The 14,580-nt window shown below is 39.9% G+C and overlaps 2 protein-coding genes across 2 annotated transcripts in view; one reads left to right on the plus strand and one right to left on the minus strand.

Annotated features, from left to right (window-relative positions):
- The window catches only part of FIG4 (FIG4 phosphoinositide 5-phosphatase), a gene marked incomplete at both ends in the record, with an annotated part of 61,530 nt that extends 59,189 nt beyond the window's left edge, over positions 1 to 2,341 (minus strand). The window contains one exon of the mRNA XM_079550487.1: positions 2,273 to 2,341. Coding sequence (XP_079406613.1) covers positions 2,273 to 2,341 — 69 coding nt within the window. The remainder of the gene's footprint in view (positions 1 to 2,272) is intronic.
- An 824-nt stretch (positions 2,342 to 3,165) lies between these two features.
- AK9 (adenylate kinase 9) overlaps positions 3,166 to 14,580 on the plus strand; it is a gene marked incomplete at both ends in the record, with an annotated part of 56,680 nt that continues 45,265 nt past the window's right edge. Inside the window, 5 exons of the mRNA XM_079532590.1 lie at positions 3,166 to 3,282; positions 5,502 to 5,565; positions 7,683 to 7,735; positions 7,821 to 7,917; positions 12,448 to 12,560. Of these exons, the coding sequence (XP_079388716.1) occupies positions 3,166 to 3,282; positions 5,502 to 5,565; positions 7,683 to 7,735; positions 7,821 to 7,917; positions 12,448 to 12,560 (444 nt within the window). The remainder of the gene's footprint in view (positions 3,283 to 5,501; positions 5,566 to 7,682; positions 7,736 to 7,820; positions 7,918 to 12,447; positions 12,561 to 14,580) is intronic.

Here is a 14,580-nt window from a genome sequence, read left to right on the forward strand (position 1 = left end):
TTCAACTTGGCTGGATGAGCAGGAGATACAATTTAAATCTCCACGGTATTTATTGAACCAAAGCACATGTTCAAAAGGTCAGTCTCAGAAAGTGCCATAAATATAAGTGTTAATGGAAAATAAAGAATTTTACTCATTGTTATTTCAATTGGCACTGTGAATTCAGTTTTCCTCACCTCTAGGAGTCTTTCCTGTTTGACTCCATTAATTCTACTATATTTTTTTCCCCTCAAAAAGAAGAAAAAAAGACTTTCTGAACTATTTCTACTTTCCATCAGTTTTGTCTCTTCACCACTCCCAACAAAGGCCTTTTACTAGAATGAGATATACCCTCTGTGTTTCTCCCACTGCTCACAGTCTAAGTCATCCCTTCCTTGTCTTCTCAAAATCCCCCTAAGGAATCTTGGGGCACAGTTTCATACACCTTGTATCCGATACAAAGTTTGGTCCCTGCACTCCCATTTCATCTCTTGCATGCGTACAGCCTTAAGGAAAAACAGAAGAGCAACCTGAACCAGGAGAAAGCTATTGAATTTTATGTCTGGGCGATGCTTCCGTCATATCAGTGACTAACTGTCACAGCTGGGAATTTCATGATTATTAGATTTGATGCAAAGGAGGCTGCATGGGCCAGAGCAACCTCAGGGAGAAGAAGTGGGAAGTTTTGTCAGCAGCCCAACATGACAATGAATCATTTGTAACAACAAATTTTCGTCTAAGATTCTCTGTGATTCTGCCAAGTCACAAGTTCTGTTTTGAGTGCCCCAGGACAAGAAAGGCATTGACATAGAGTGAGTCCAGCAGACAGCTACCAACATGATCAGGGAGATGGAGCACATGGGAAGAGACCTGGAAAGCTGGTTTTGTTCAGTTTTGCTCTCTAAAATGATCCAATGAGAAGGCATAGGTAACACACCAAACACATAGGTAACACGCCAAACTCTTCACAGGGGTGAAAAGACAAGCTGCAGTGGATGTATGTCAAATCACACAGGATTGTAACTCAGTGCAAGGATTTATTTATTTATTTTAATCACAAGGGTATTCAAGCTCTAGCCTAGGTTCTCTACAAAGGCTACAGAATCTCCATACATGGAGATAGTTCTAACTCAGTCCTGAGCAACATGCTCTAGCTGAGCCTGCTTTGAGCAGGGGCTGGACAAGATGATCACCAGAACTCCATTCTAACCTACGTGAGTCTGTGCATCAAGAGTTTTCAAACAATCATTCCAAAATGATTCATATAGCATTTGGCCTATTCAAAAGAGTACTAGAATCAGAACTTCAGGACTCAAAGCACTGCAGTTTGTACTAGTACAGTATACTTTTTGTTTTTTAAATAAGAGTATATAGCCACATTTAGGGAAAATATCTACATCACAAGCAGTGACTGAGGGAACAGTTTTGAGACACCACTATACAGTTGAAACATTTCCAATGCAAATGCAGATCCAAACACCACTGCCTCTCACAGCTGACCAAAGCCTCCTCCAGAGCTCAGGAGTGCTGCTTCTCCCCTTACTGCACACTGCAAAGCACGGGCAGACCAAAGCCTGCCCACTCAGGCAGATACTGCCTCTCCCATCCAACATGAAAGAATAAGGTACCTAACCTAGTTGATCCCTCCAAAAGGCCTACAGGATTGCAGCTGACAGAACCCTGGAGCACAATATGGCCTCCGTAAGCAGCAGGGTGTCTCTCAGACCAAGCCTTAAAGCTCAGCACAAACTAAGCCATCTTCCCTGAGTTGTTCGGTGGGGAATCAGCACAGCAGCACAAACCTGTCTCCCAGCAAGGCTGTGATTCCTGTTCTTCGTGGCACCAGGCTTCTTTTGGGCCTACATGTGCATTCAGACATATTTTCATGAGGTTACACCGCGTTCACCACGAAAACCAGAGTTCTGTTACCACTGCAGGTAACACTTACGGCTAATATTGCATTTAAAGACACGTGTCTAACTCCATCCACAACTATCTTTGGCATAAAACCACCATACTGCCAAATGGACAGAATCAGAGAATGGCCAGGGTTGAAGGGACCTCAAGGATGATGAATCTCCAACCCCCCTGCCAAATGCAGGGCCACCAACCTCCCCATTTAATACTAGACCAGGCTGCCCAGGGCCCCATCTAATCTGCCCTTGAACACCTCCAGGGACGGGACATCCACAACCTCTCTGGGCAGCCAATTCCGACACAGACAGTGGGTCGGGAGCTCCAGGCCAAGCAGCAAAGCAGTGCTCCCTCGGCGTGCTCACACCGAGCTACTTACAGCCCTGGTCTCGTACAGCACCAGCTTCTGCACTGAGCTGATCAGAGGGGCGGCGGTCGCCGCCGGCATGGCGGCCCCGCAGCGCTGGGGCCTCGCCCCGGCCCGGAGTCGCGGCGGGGGGCAGTCAGCAGCTACGGGAGGACTGCACGAGAAGGAGACACTGCAGGGCCGCAGACAGCGGCACGGCCCAACCGGCGGCACTGGCAGAAGGCGGAAGGGCCAGAGCAGCTCCGCGCAGGCGCTCACCGGCGGGCGATACAGCGCCTGCGCTGCCGCCGACGGCTGGCGGGTCTCAGGAGCAGCGCGGGACCGATCCTCGGGGCGGCTGGGCGGCGCGCCGGGAAGGAGGCACCGCGCCGGTGGCCCCGCGGGCGGGCAGTTCAGCACTAAGGACAGCTCCGGGGAGAGACCCGCACCACTCTGAGCTCCGATTTGGCGGGGCGGAAGGGAGAAGGGGGCGGGGCTATCCGGACGGGGCGGGGCTCTCCTGTTGCCGGGTGACGGGGACGCACACACGTGATGCTGCCGTTGCAACCTGGCTGCCCCAGGACTGCTGGGGAGGAGAGAGCCGTGGCACGGCTGTTTGGATGGTGAGTGTCGGAGCTGCTTTAAAAACGGCTACAGACAGTTGGAGAGGCAGGAAGAAAGAAGCTGTTATTAACATTCATATGGCAGCAGCTGGAGATGGGGGTGTTCCAATGGTGGTTCTGCAGAAGCAGCTCAAGAGCTTATACAAGCTGTGTGTATCTACTGAATGCTTTTCCTCCTTATAGCATCTTTCGTTACTGAACAGTTTGCCTTATCACATTATTATTTTTAAGTATCTGCCTTTTTATACATATGTGAACTATATTTTATAACAAGCTTTTTTTTCTTCCAATCTCAGGTAACTTATGGCTTCCCAAGAAGAAAAACAATCTCAACCCTTCACAGACATCTTTGATGAGGATGAAGCTGAAAAATTCTTTCTGTTGTCCAAGCCCACATGTATAATGGTCCTTGGAAAGCCTGTAAGATGTCCAATAGAAATTAACTGTTTTCCTTAGATACACTGCTAGCAATTTTCCTTCTCTTTTCAAAAGCATTAGTGTAGGGACACTGCAATAAAACAGGGGGCTACTTTTTCATCTTTTCTACTAAGCAAATTCTGCAGATTGAGGTAAAGATTCTGATCACATCTAACAAGGCCAATTTTTTTGCTTCAGTGACTACTCAACTACTCAGGTGTGCTAGAAAGTGGTACTCCTGTAATGAAAAGGCACGTATTGGGAAATATCCAAAATACTAAAAGTTCTCCTAATGGCAACTGGATTGTCTTTATGTTATTTTACTATTCTAATTTTTACTAAATTTGACAGGTTTAGGTTAGATATTAGAAGGAAGTTTTTCACCCAGAGGGTGGTGAGGCACTGGAACAGGTTGCCTAAGGAGGTTGTGGATGCCCCATCCCTGGAGGCATTCAAGGCCAGGCTGGATGTGGCTCTGGGCAGCCTCGTCTGGTGGTTAGCGACCCTGCGCATAGCAGGAGGGTTGAAACTAGATGACCATTGTGGTCCTTTTCAACCCAGGCCATTCTATGATTCTATAACAAAGACATAAGTAGGCATGAAAGAACCTTCAGATTAATATACTGACTTACAGACATGCAATGGGATATTAAATATTTTAATGATCTTTAACATACTTATATGCTATGCAATTGGGAGTAAACTGAATTCCATCTTGCTATCCTGATGAGTTGTGCTGTACTAGAATTATAATTCAAGATTTCTCTTCTTTAAAAATAATTTGCGGTCTATTTGATTTAGAAAAAAAAATGATACTTCGTGATTATGAAGTTCTCAGATTTCTTCCTCTCAAGTGTAGAGTATTTGGGGGGTGTTTTACATTATCTTTTTAGTGTGCTGAAGTAGGTTCTAAAGAAGTGGAAGTCTGCCTTATGTCTGAATTGAACCTGGTAGGCACTCAAGCATACCACTGGTGCTCTGTAAGCTGTTTTTCTCTTAATGTCCCTGTCTCTAAAAGTACCGTAAGAGCACTCCACTTCCATTGTGAACACAATGTTCTCAAGCAGCTTTGTGTGTGATTTCATTAGGTACCATAACACAGTTTGAAATGACCATACAGAAATTTGCAGAGAAGTGATGTGCACCTACAATCAACCTACCCTTCAGTGCAAATTGACCCACCAAAGCACACCCCAAGTCCCTCTGAGTGGACCACACCAGATAGCAATGTACACCCATCCTGCATTTTGCATTTTGCTAGTACATATTATCAAAAGACAGTGGCAGATTATATCATGGGAAATGTCTATAGAGCTGAGATGCAGATACAACATTTCCTTTCTTCAGACTTCTTTCACCAGACTGAAGGGCTCCCAGTCCTTAGTGTGTGTATAGTTATCTATTATTTCTACAGCTTGGCTCCAGCATAACGCTCAGCTGCAACTCTTTCTTATGACCAAAAGGAGAAAGAAGCCAAGGAGTTGTTCTCCAATTGGATGAGATGCAAGCATCACAGTGTGAGAGCATAAGGTTATAGCTGAAAAGTGAACCTCAGTCAGCATGAGACTTTAAAAAATGCATTCAGATCTGCAGAAAACTAGAGTGGTCTGGCTTGTCTGGTTTAAATAAACCTCAGTCTTGTAACTTTCTATGGAAAAAGTAGCTTCACATTTTTAGAGACTGAAAACATAAAATGCTCATTGAAAGACAATCCGAAAAACAGGAAAGATTCTCTTTTGAAATCATTGCATTCAACAAATGATTGATATTAATACTAGACAGATATACAGTTTTTAACAAAGGATTGGAAACAAGGATTTTATCTGTATCTAAAACAGATTTGTGGAGCAACTAGGGCAGTTTTTATGTATTCATTGTTTTAGTAAGAGAATACTATCTGTATGTCTCTTAGAGATAACTGAAGAGATTTTCATCATAATTTGCTTTGGGACTGAAGATAATAAATTTCAGTGTTACAGCTTCTCACAGGAATTTATGGGCAAATCATAGCTGAGCTTTAAACAGAATTACTCACTAATAAAGTTAGTACTGTTACTTTGGAGGTACTCAACTGCAAAGGGCAGTAGTCATGAATTAGCAATGCTAGGAAGTGTAAAATAAATTGTATTAAAATGAATGTTTATGTTTTTCTAGTGCATAAGTCAGAAGTCCCAGTCCTGATGGCTGATTTTAACTGTTTTTATAATATTTTTCTTTTTAAGGGTTCTGGAAAGAAAACATTAGCTAGAAAACTAGCACAAATATGGAAATGCATTTTAATAGAAGGTAAACATGCACTTTGTTTGGAATGTTGTATTAAATTCATTATACCTTTTGTTTTAGGAGATACATGTAACATGACAACCAACTTACATCCTCAATCCTGTAAAGTGATTCATGTGATTCTTTTAGTTAAGTGGAGGAAGATGATTGAAGTCCAGGGAGCACAGAGATTTTCTGAAACAGACCATGAAAAAATAGAAGGATCTTCCCTTTCTGTGTTTGTCCTGTGCCTAATACAGGGTGGGGGTGGAAGGGGGGAGGAGGGAAGGGGCAGTGAGGGGGCGAGGAGGAGGGATGTACTCCAAGAAACAGAAGCATAGTTTTTATATCAGTGTAAGAAATCATGGAAGGAATGTAGTTGGCACTTTCAAATTTCTAAAACAAAAAAATCCCAATGGTTTGTTTCAGAAGTCATAGCTAAGCTCTCTGATTATGCACTAGAATACAAGATACAATTTCATCTGAGATTGGAAGGGTCCTTAATGCCAATCTGGTTCCAACCCACTGCTGTGGACAGGCCTGCCAACCTGCAGCTCAGCTGCCCAGGGTCCCATCCAACCTGGCCTTGAATGCCTTCAGGGATGGAGCAGCCACAGCTTCTCTGGGCAGCCTGTGCCAGCCTTACCACTTCTGAGTAAAGGATGGTAACGTCTAACCAAAATCTCCCGTTTCAAGTTAAAGTTATTTCCCCTTTGTCCTGTCACTCTCAGACCACGTAAAACATCATCTCCCTCTTATTTATAATCTCCCTTCAAGTACCAGAAGGCTGCAATGAGGTCTCCCTACAGCCTTTTCTTCTCCAGACTGAATAAGCCAAGCTCCCTCAGCCTGTCTTTGTAGGAGAGGTTATCCAGCCTCATCAGGTTATCTTAGATCAGCTCTTCATCTCGCGTGTGCCTTAACATGTCTTCCAGGTGGATCTGCTTCATGATCTTCCCAGACACAGATGTGAGGCTCACCAGCCTGTAGTTCCCCAGGTCTTCCTTTCTCCCTTTCTTAAAAATGAGAGCAACGTCTCCCTTTTCCCAGTCGCCAGGGACTTTACCTGAAAGCCATGACTTTTCAAATATGATGGAGAGTGGGTTGACAACCACAGAATTATACATCTAATTGTATAAAAATCTGATTTGATGGGTTAACCCTGATATTATGAATTAACCATTTCAATATCTATTTTCATTACATTTTTTCTTTGAAGTGTACCCTCAGTATTTTTAACTATTCTAATAGAAGCCCTCTAGTGGACATTGTAACATTTCATGTTTGTGTGAATATAAATGAAGTATCTTTATCTTATTTTGAAGGCTTTGGATTATAATATGAAAAAAATAAGTATGAAGAAAGCAATTTTTACCTAAGTAAATATAGAATTTTTAACTAACGAGATTGATTAATACCTGGTCCAAAACATAGGTTAGACTAAATTCAAAATGAATTCATGAATTAAGCCGATCCATATTGCTCAAATGTACTTAAACCAGTATTAATAAATATCTACCAAGTTGTTTTTTAAAAATCTTAGGCAGTCTATTGTGGCAATATAATCTTTGTCATTTTAAAGTTTTTGTTAATGATCACTGTAAATCTCGCTTACTGCATTTTTATGTCCATGTTTTTAGTTATTTGTAGTAAATTCAGACAGCATCTTAGTTTTTTTTGCTCACTATGCTTCTACTAATCTTTTTTACTGTGATATATCCATGTGTGTACATACACACACTTTCCTTCAACATTTGCTAATGGCTTGTTTTCACTGTGAATATGAAAAAAATTCAACATGCAGAATCATGATTTAGCTCAGAAGGGAACTTTAGACATCACAGAGTATCACTAGAGTGTCAGCCAGAGAAGATTGCTCAAGGATATGTCCATTTGAGTGTGAAATATCCCCAAGGGGTGAGACTCCACCATCTCACTGGGCAGCACTTTCAAATGTTTGACCACTGACATAATCATAATCAACCCAAGGGTACAGAGATAGCTGACTTAAGCAATTGCATGTATGTATGTTTGTATGTATGAAGGTATATATATGTGTGTGTGCCTGCATTGACGTATCTGTATATAAAATAAATTTTATGAATTGTATTAACTTTATTCTATCTGATGTGCTTCTGCAGCTTTGGAAGTAATTCAGATGAATATTCATGAAGAAACAGAATATGGGCGTAAGGTAAAAAGTGTAATCTGACTGTAAATTTTGTCTCATTCTTGGCAAATATACATTGTATAAGGCTATGTTTTGCATTTTACCTTAGTGTCAAGAATTGCTTTTCAAAGGTCAAAGTATTTCTGAAGAACTTGTTACAGAAATGATTCTGAAAAAGATTGAGTCACCAGAAGTTGCACATTTTGGTAAGTCTACTTATAGCCTGAACTTCCAAGAATAAGCTAACCACAATTTTGTCAAACTTTGCATCTATTACGGCTCAAATATATGTAATGGTATGTTAGACTGTAGCCCTTTGGTTGTGCACCTCAGGTTGTGGAACATCTCCAAACAGAGAGTGTATTTAATGATTATTTTTCCAATATCATAGTTCAGAATGCATCATTCCAATCCAATGTTAAGTTCATTTTGAGAAGATGAATGTTAAGTGTTGCAATCACTCTCATTGGATAGTGGGATGGTTTCATTTTAATATAAAGTTGTGGGATTTAACGAATTTTGGCTTGAATACTTTTGTAACAATAAATAAATAAATAAATACCAGCAAAATATTTTAAACATTTAAGATATTGAAAAAGAAGGAAAAGATTATTTGAAGTGTGAGGTAGTAAAGTCTACACAACTGTTTATTCTCTTTCCATTTTCTCACTGAGACTGGGTTATGAGAAAGTAGTATATTTTTCTGGCACAGACTTTAATTTGAAATGTCCATTATAGGGAAGAGTCAGGTATACTGCCAAGAACATGTCAAATTTCTACTGCTCTGAAAGCCAGCAAGTTTCAGTAAGCTTTTGGTTTTAAAGTTTTTATTTCTTCTCTGGACCAAGACTCAATATTCTACAAACGAAGCAGTCTTACCTGGTGAAGCCAGGCTTTTGGAACAGTAGGCAAATACAGGTAAATAGGGAAGAAGCAGAAAAAAGGAGGAGATGGGAAACAGACATTTGAATGAAAATGCTGCTATTATTCTGTAAGGTCAGGGCTTTAATAAAAGCCTAAGAGAAGTCTGTGTAATGTGAATTTTCTTCTCTGACTCAGTCTGATGATGAATGTCTAAGATGTGTGTATAACAGAAGACCACAGAAATCCTATAGACTGTAAACATGAGATGGACAAATTTGGCTCTTGTGGCTGAGCCATTTTTTATATTACAGATCCCCAAAATGGGGATGTAGTGGAACAGACTATGTCCTCGTTATTTTTTCTAGTAACTAGAACTCATCTCCAGAACCAATTTTTGTTAAGTATTTTCCAGCTTTAATTACTTTTTACTTGGCAACTATTATCTTAATATGTAGATTGCTTTAGAAGTAATGCCTTCTGTTTATTTCCATGGAAACTACAACAGATACCAAGAGCACTATCTGATACTCTATTTGATACTCTATTTGATAGAGCACATTCTCAGCTACAAAGCACTATTTTTCAGCACAGGCACTACCATTATGTATGCATTTTCACCAGATGAATAAAAGCCTACATGCCATGCTCATAAAAATCTGCACCAGCAGAGATGACCCACTGTTGCTTTCATCACTGCTGAAATGCACCACCCACTGCTTCACTGTGCTCACATCCAGTGTTTGGTTTCCATGAAACACTCAGAAAGCATTTATGAATGTCAGTAGGCGCCAATTTTTCCACATGGAAAAATTCAATAACCCACCTTAGCTTCATCTGCATTTCCATGTCAGATTCCATTCTGTCAGACTGCCCCTCTGCTGCCATCTGTCATACAGCAAAAATGTAATGCAATATTGGCAGGAAAGTTCAACCTCTACTGCCGTACCACCAGCATCCACTTCTGACATTGTGGACCAACATAACAAAATAGGAGACATTACTTTCAGAGAAGCCTTTGTATATTCTTCTTACTTGGAAATAAGCACATTCTATCTGGGGAACCGATGTGCCAGAGGTATTAAGAAGTGCTGAAACAACTGGTAATATTTAAAATTTGTAAGTCACTATATACAGAGTTTAATTCTTTGAGATCTTAATGAGGGCAAATGTGAAACTGTTAAGCTATTTCTCAGAATAAGAAGTGTCTTAAAAAAAAAATAACGAGCAAGCTTGTGTTTCAGGATTGTAGGTAAGAAGTTACAGAATAATAATCTTTATGTAGCTGGCATGCTTGCTGTTTTTTTAAATAGAACAAGAAAACCATCAAGTTCGTATCATGTTAGCCTAAACAGTATTTGCAAAAGAAAATTATTTGTCCTTTTCACAGGAGAAAACTGATCAATTCATAGAATCATAGAAAAGCTTGGGATGGAGAGGACCTTAGAGCCCACCCAGTCCCAACCCCTTGCTATTGGCAGGGACACCCCCCAGCTCAGCTGTCCATGGCCCCATCCAAACTGGCCTGGAGTGCCTCCAGGGATGGGACACCACAGCTTCTCTGGGCAGCCTGTGCCACTGCCTCACCACTCTCTGAGTAAAAAATTTCCACCTAATATCGAATCTAAATCCCCCTTTTAATTTGCAAGCATTACCCCTTGTTCTATCACTATCAGACAGTGTAGAACATCAGTCTCCCTCCTGCTTTTAATCTCCCTTCAAGTACTGGAAGCCCAGCCCCCTCAACCTTTTTTTGTAGGGCTCCATCCCTCTGATCTTCTCTGGATAGCTCCACATCCTTCTAGTGCTGCCTGCCCCACACCCAGACACAATACTACAGAAGGGGCCTCATAAGGGCAAAGGAGGAGGGAACAATCACCTCCCTCAGCCTACCCATCTTATGATGCCACTCAGGACACAGATAGCCTAATGGGTTGCGAGTGCAAACTGCTGGCTCATATTCAGCTTTCCATCCACCAGAACCCCCAAGACCTTCTCTGCAGGGCTGGTCTCAAAGCGTGATTTAAATCAAATCATCATGAAAGTTGTTGATTGATTTATTAATAGTAAGTTGTTAACTGACAATCAGTGAACTGGAATTCACTGTATGGGTTTAGTGTCAGCCATACCATAGATACATCACAAGATTAAGCACTTCCCAGATGTAAACACTTACAAATTGCTGAAGTCCTAAAATTTGAATATACTTAAACTTGCAGGGTTCTGCATGCAAACCTTCTCTCAGAGTTGGGTGGGTATTAGAAGCACATTCCTTCTTTTGAGAGTGCATTCTGTTGGAAACATGGGTGCTCCTGCCTCATGTGTGAGTGCCTTCTGTTGGAAACATGGCACACATGCTCCTGCCATTTCCTCTAATCTAATCCATGTACCATTGAGAAAGATCCCCAGAAGTTTCCACATGCACACTGGAGGTGGGTCATTGCTAGTTGAAGCCTGCTCTGTCATACAGAAATGCAAGTTGCTTGCAGCACTTGAGATGGAGGCTGCTCTGTCAGGCCTAAACAGAAGTTGGTAATGCTGGCCAATCAAGACTGGTTTGGCTGCTGTTACCTTGTTCTCATTCTAACGTCTTTTCCCTCAAATTGTAATCTTTCCTTAGTGTTTCTTTTCCAGCTGATTTCTCCTTTTCTCAAAATCTCCTAGTAATCTCCTGCTTACAGTTTGATCTGTTTGATGATTGTCTTACGCAAGCTTCTTCATTATTAGTTTCCCCCAGCATCATCAGCCTGGGGTAAAGTAAACAGTTTGGGATAATTTGCATATGTGTAGCATAAGATGCTACATTCACATTATTTTCAGGTCAGGTGTTGCTAACTAAGTTTTTATTAGCAGAAGTCGTGCAAGCTTTCTGCATCTCAATGCCTGCTAGAATCTTCTGCATGTATCAACAATCCAGAATCCATGTTTTATGTCTCCCAGAGGAATGACTGCACACTGTATTCTCTCTTACTTAGGCTCTTCCATAAATTTTACATCTGTGGCTGTAGGCTCCCCAAAGGGAGAGGAGTCTTCAGTTCTAGTAGCTGAAGCAAAGGCTGCTGCTATGTTTTTGGGTTGCATAGACCGTTTCTCTGACGGAATATTCTCATCTTTTTTTTTTTTAGTTTCTCACTGTGGCTTCATGAACACTGAGTTCCTCATGATAGAGTTGTTATTGTACTGTATGCACTTATTGGTAGTTACAGTACTTCCCTGGGAACTTGAAGCCACGGGTAATAATATTTCTGGGGCAGTGCATACTAATACTAGGGAAAATGTACCGTTACCACCATGCCTTTTGTGCACAGTCAGTGTCTTTGCTGAATGGGACTCAACGTTGTTAATCCTGGTTGTATGGATTGCCAAGTTGTTACGTGTATAGTGTGCACAGTGCCTCCTCTTGAGAGGATTTAACACCCAGGAGCACAATGTATATTCCACAGAGGAGTTCAGGGTCCTTTCATTGCCAATGCAAGCAATGGCTTTTAAAGGTTATTGTGGCTATTTTTGCAATATCTTTCACAATGCCTTTTAGTGGCAAAAAATGGTCCCTAAAAGCTTATTTTCTTTTAGTCACTATAATATGAGTTAGGTAAATGAAGTAGATTGTCTGAATATGATCCTTAATGTCTACCTGTTTCTTATATTTCTCAGCTGAGTTAACAGGCTTTCAAAGTCCTATATTATGTTGAAAAAAATACATTTATGTATGTATTTAATTTGGAGGAGACATAGGTGTGTATTTTTTTTAACAGTGTTATATACATGGTTTAAAATTGTGCCACTATATAGATGTTACCTCTGAAGGAGATAAGTATAACTACTTATATATTTATCATAACTTTCTGAAAGATTTATTAAAATGTATTCTGCAGGTTATGTTCTCAGTGGATTTCCTTCTCTCTCAGAGGAATATATGACTGTTTCACAGCAAATGGAGAAAATAAAAAATCTGAAATTAAAACCAGATTTCCTGATTAACATTAAGGTAATGTCACTTTCAGTAACTTGCTAGTTACCTAATTATTAGAAGACTTATATACTGCATAAGTCAGAAGATAGTATTTTCTCCCATGCTTTTGAATATAGCAATTATTGAGAAGGTATTAATTGTTCTCTTTTATAGTGGAGTAGAATTCCACTTGTTTGTTTTATTACAAGCACTAAGCATGTAAAATAATGAGTATTTCCTATAACTCAGTAAAATCTACAGTTCTTGCATTCCTATTGTACAAGAATGTACAGTCATGAACACACCCTTCTTCTTGCAGTGTTTCATTTATTAACTAGATTCTTTCCTCATACTCTGAATGTGTCGAATGCTCTTCTGAGACAACACTGAATAGTGAGCCTCTGGTATTGTACTCCAAAGTTTTTGTTCTAGTTGTCATATCTACATGCTTTGTCAGATGCTAACACTTCATCATGGGCTAACTCTGTCACTTTGCCAGGTTTGAGATAGTGTTTTAATGACAAAGTTTTTACATTCCTTACTTTTCAGACTTAATCTGTTTGACGATGCATAGTCAAAATGCTTGAACACCTATTTCAAACTTTTTTTTCTATTCTCTTGGAAAGATCATAAAAGACCAGAGAAATATATTTTTGTGCTGTTTTCCAGTTTGCTTTTATTTTTTTCAACTACAGGAGGTCAATCTTTTATTTAATACCAGATAGTGAGGAACTCCAGCTCTTGAAAATTCATATTGTTTGGTTTCACATGGAGTAGTACAAATAGAGGAGTGATTCCATCCACACTGTTAATAAAACAGAATTATTTACTTCATGTTCTTACATCATCTTCTCTTCTGAAAAGAAGACTGAGACTGAATGTTTATTAAAATCTTTGGCCCAAATTCAAATAAAAATTTTGCCTTCAATTTTAGTGTTTCAGCTGTATTCACAGACATGTCAGAATGGTAACTGTTTTCATTACATTAAAAAAAAAAAAAAAAAGAAAGAAAGAAAAAAAAGAAAGAAGGGGCATAGTAGATTACCCTAGAACAATCAAATACTGTTGTTACAGACAAATCTAGAGAAGCTTTGTTTTCCTAGAAAAGTGACAGAAAACCTTTGAAAAAATATCTGACCAAATTTCTTCTTCCCTATTTCAAGATGTGCTATGTCATATGGCAGCTTATGAAGGCCATATGTCTCTTAGAGCAGAAATATAGAAATATCCCGAAGTATTGTTGTATTTCAAGGGATACCTTAGGTAGTTGTGTAGTATGCCTTTTGCTAGCTGATATGTGATATCAGAAACTCTGTCTTCCTCTGTAGAAAACAATTATCCCTTTTTCTGTCACCTTTTGAATTCACTGACTGCATTGCTTTCTTGTCATCTCAGATTTTTCACTCATGTTTGAAAGATAAATTTTAGTAATTCAGAAGGGAAGGAAAATTATTTATCATGTTCCAAATACAGTTCCATGGTAGAATTTTAAGATATCAATTTTAAGGCTACATCCAGATTTACTCGTTGCCCTGGTTTCTGCCACGACAGTGTTGATAGCAAATAGTTCTATTTCATTTCCACATCTCTCCCTCATTCCATTTGGGAGGGTGGGAAGGAGTGATCAAAGAACTGTGTGATGCTTACCTGCCTGCCAGGTTAAACCAACCACAAGATCTGTGTCTAATGTTAAACTAATATATTCTGCAGGGATTTTTGCAAAAAAAAAAAAAACATGCTTATTCTTCCAGAGCTTCAAATTGCTGAAAATCTTTAACCTCTGAGACAATAGCACTATATTTTTGGTAAGAGTAAAGATCTACAAGGTCAGAGGTGCCAACTAAAATTGATTTAGCACTGACTGTAAGAGCAGTCAGAAGCCTGTCTGCAAATGAGTTATTCCTGAACTACAGCTGAAAATTACTTAATATGGCAAAATGTGTTCAAGTAGTAGCTGCATTGTTGATACAAAATGTGAAATGCTGAAGGGGAAAAACTTATTAAATATTTTATTTTTGCCCCAAGTAATTTTGCTGTCGGTGAATGTTTTTATTTG

This window comes from Tetrao urogallus (assembly GCF_951394365.1).
Source record: "Tetrao urogallus genome assembly, chromosome: 2".
NCBI classification, from domain to species: Eukaryota; Metazoa; Chordata; class Aves; order Galliformes; family Phasianidae; genus Tetrao; species Tetrao urogallus.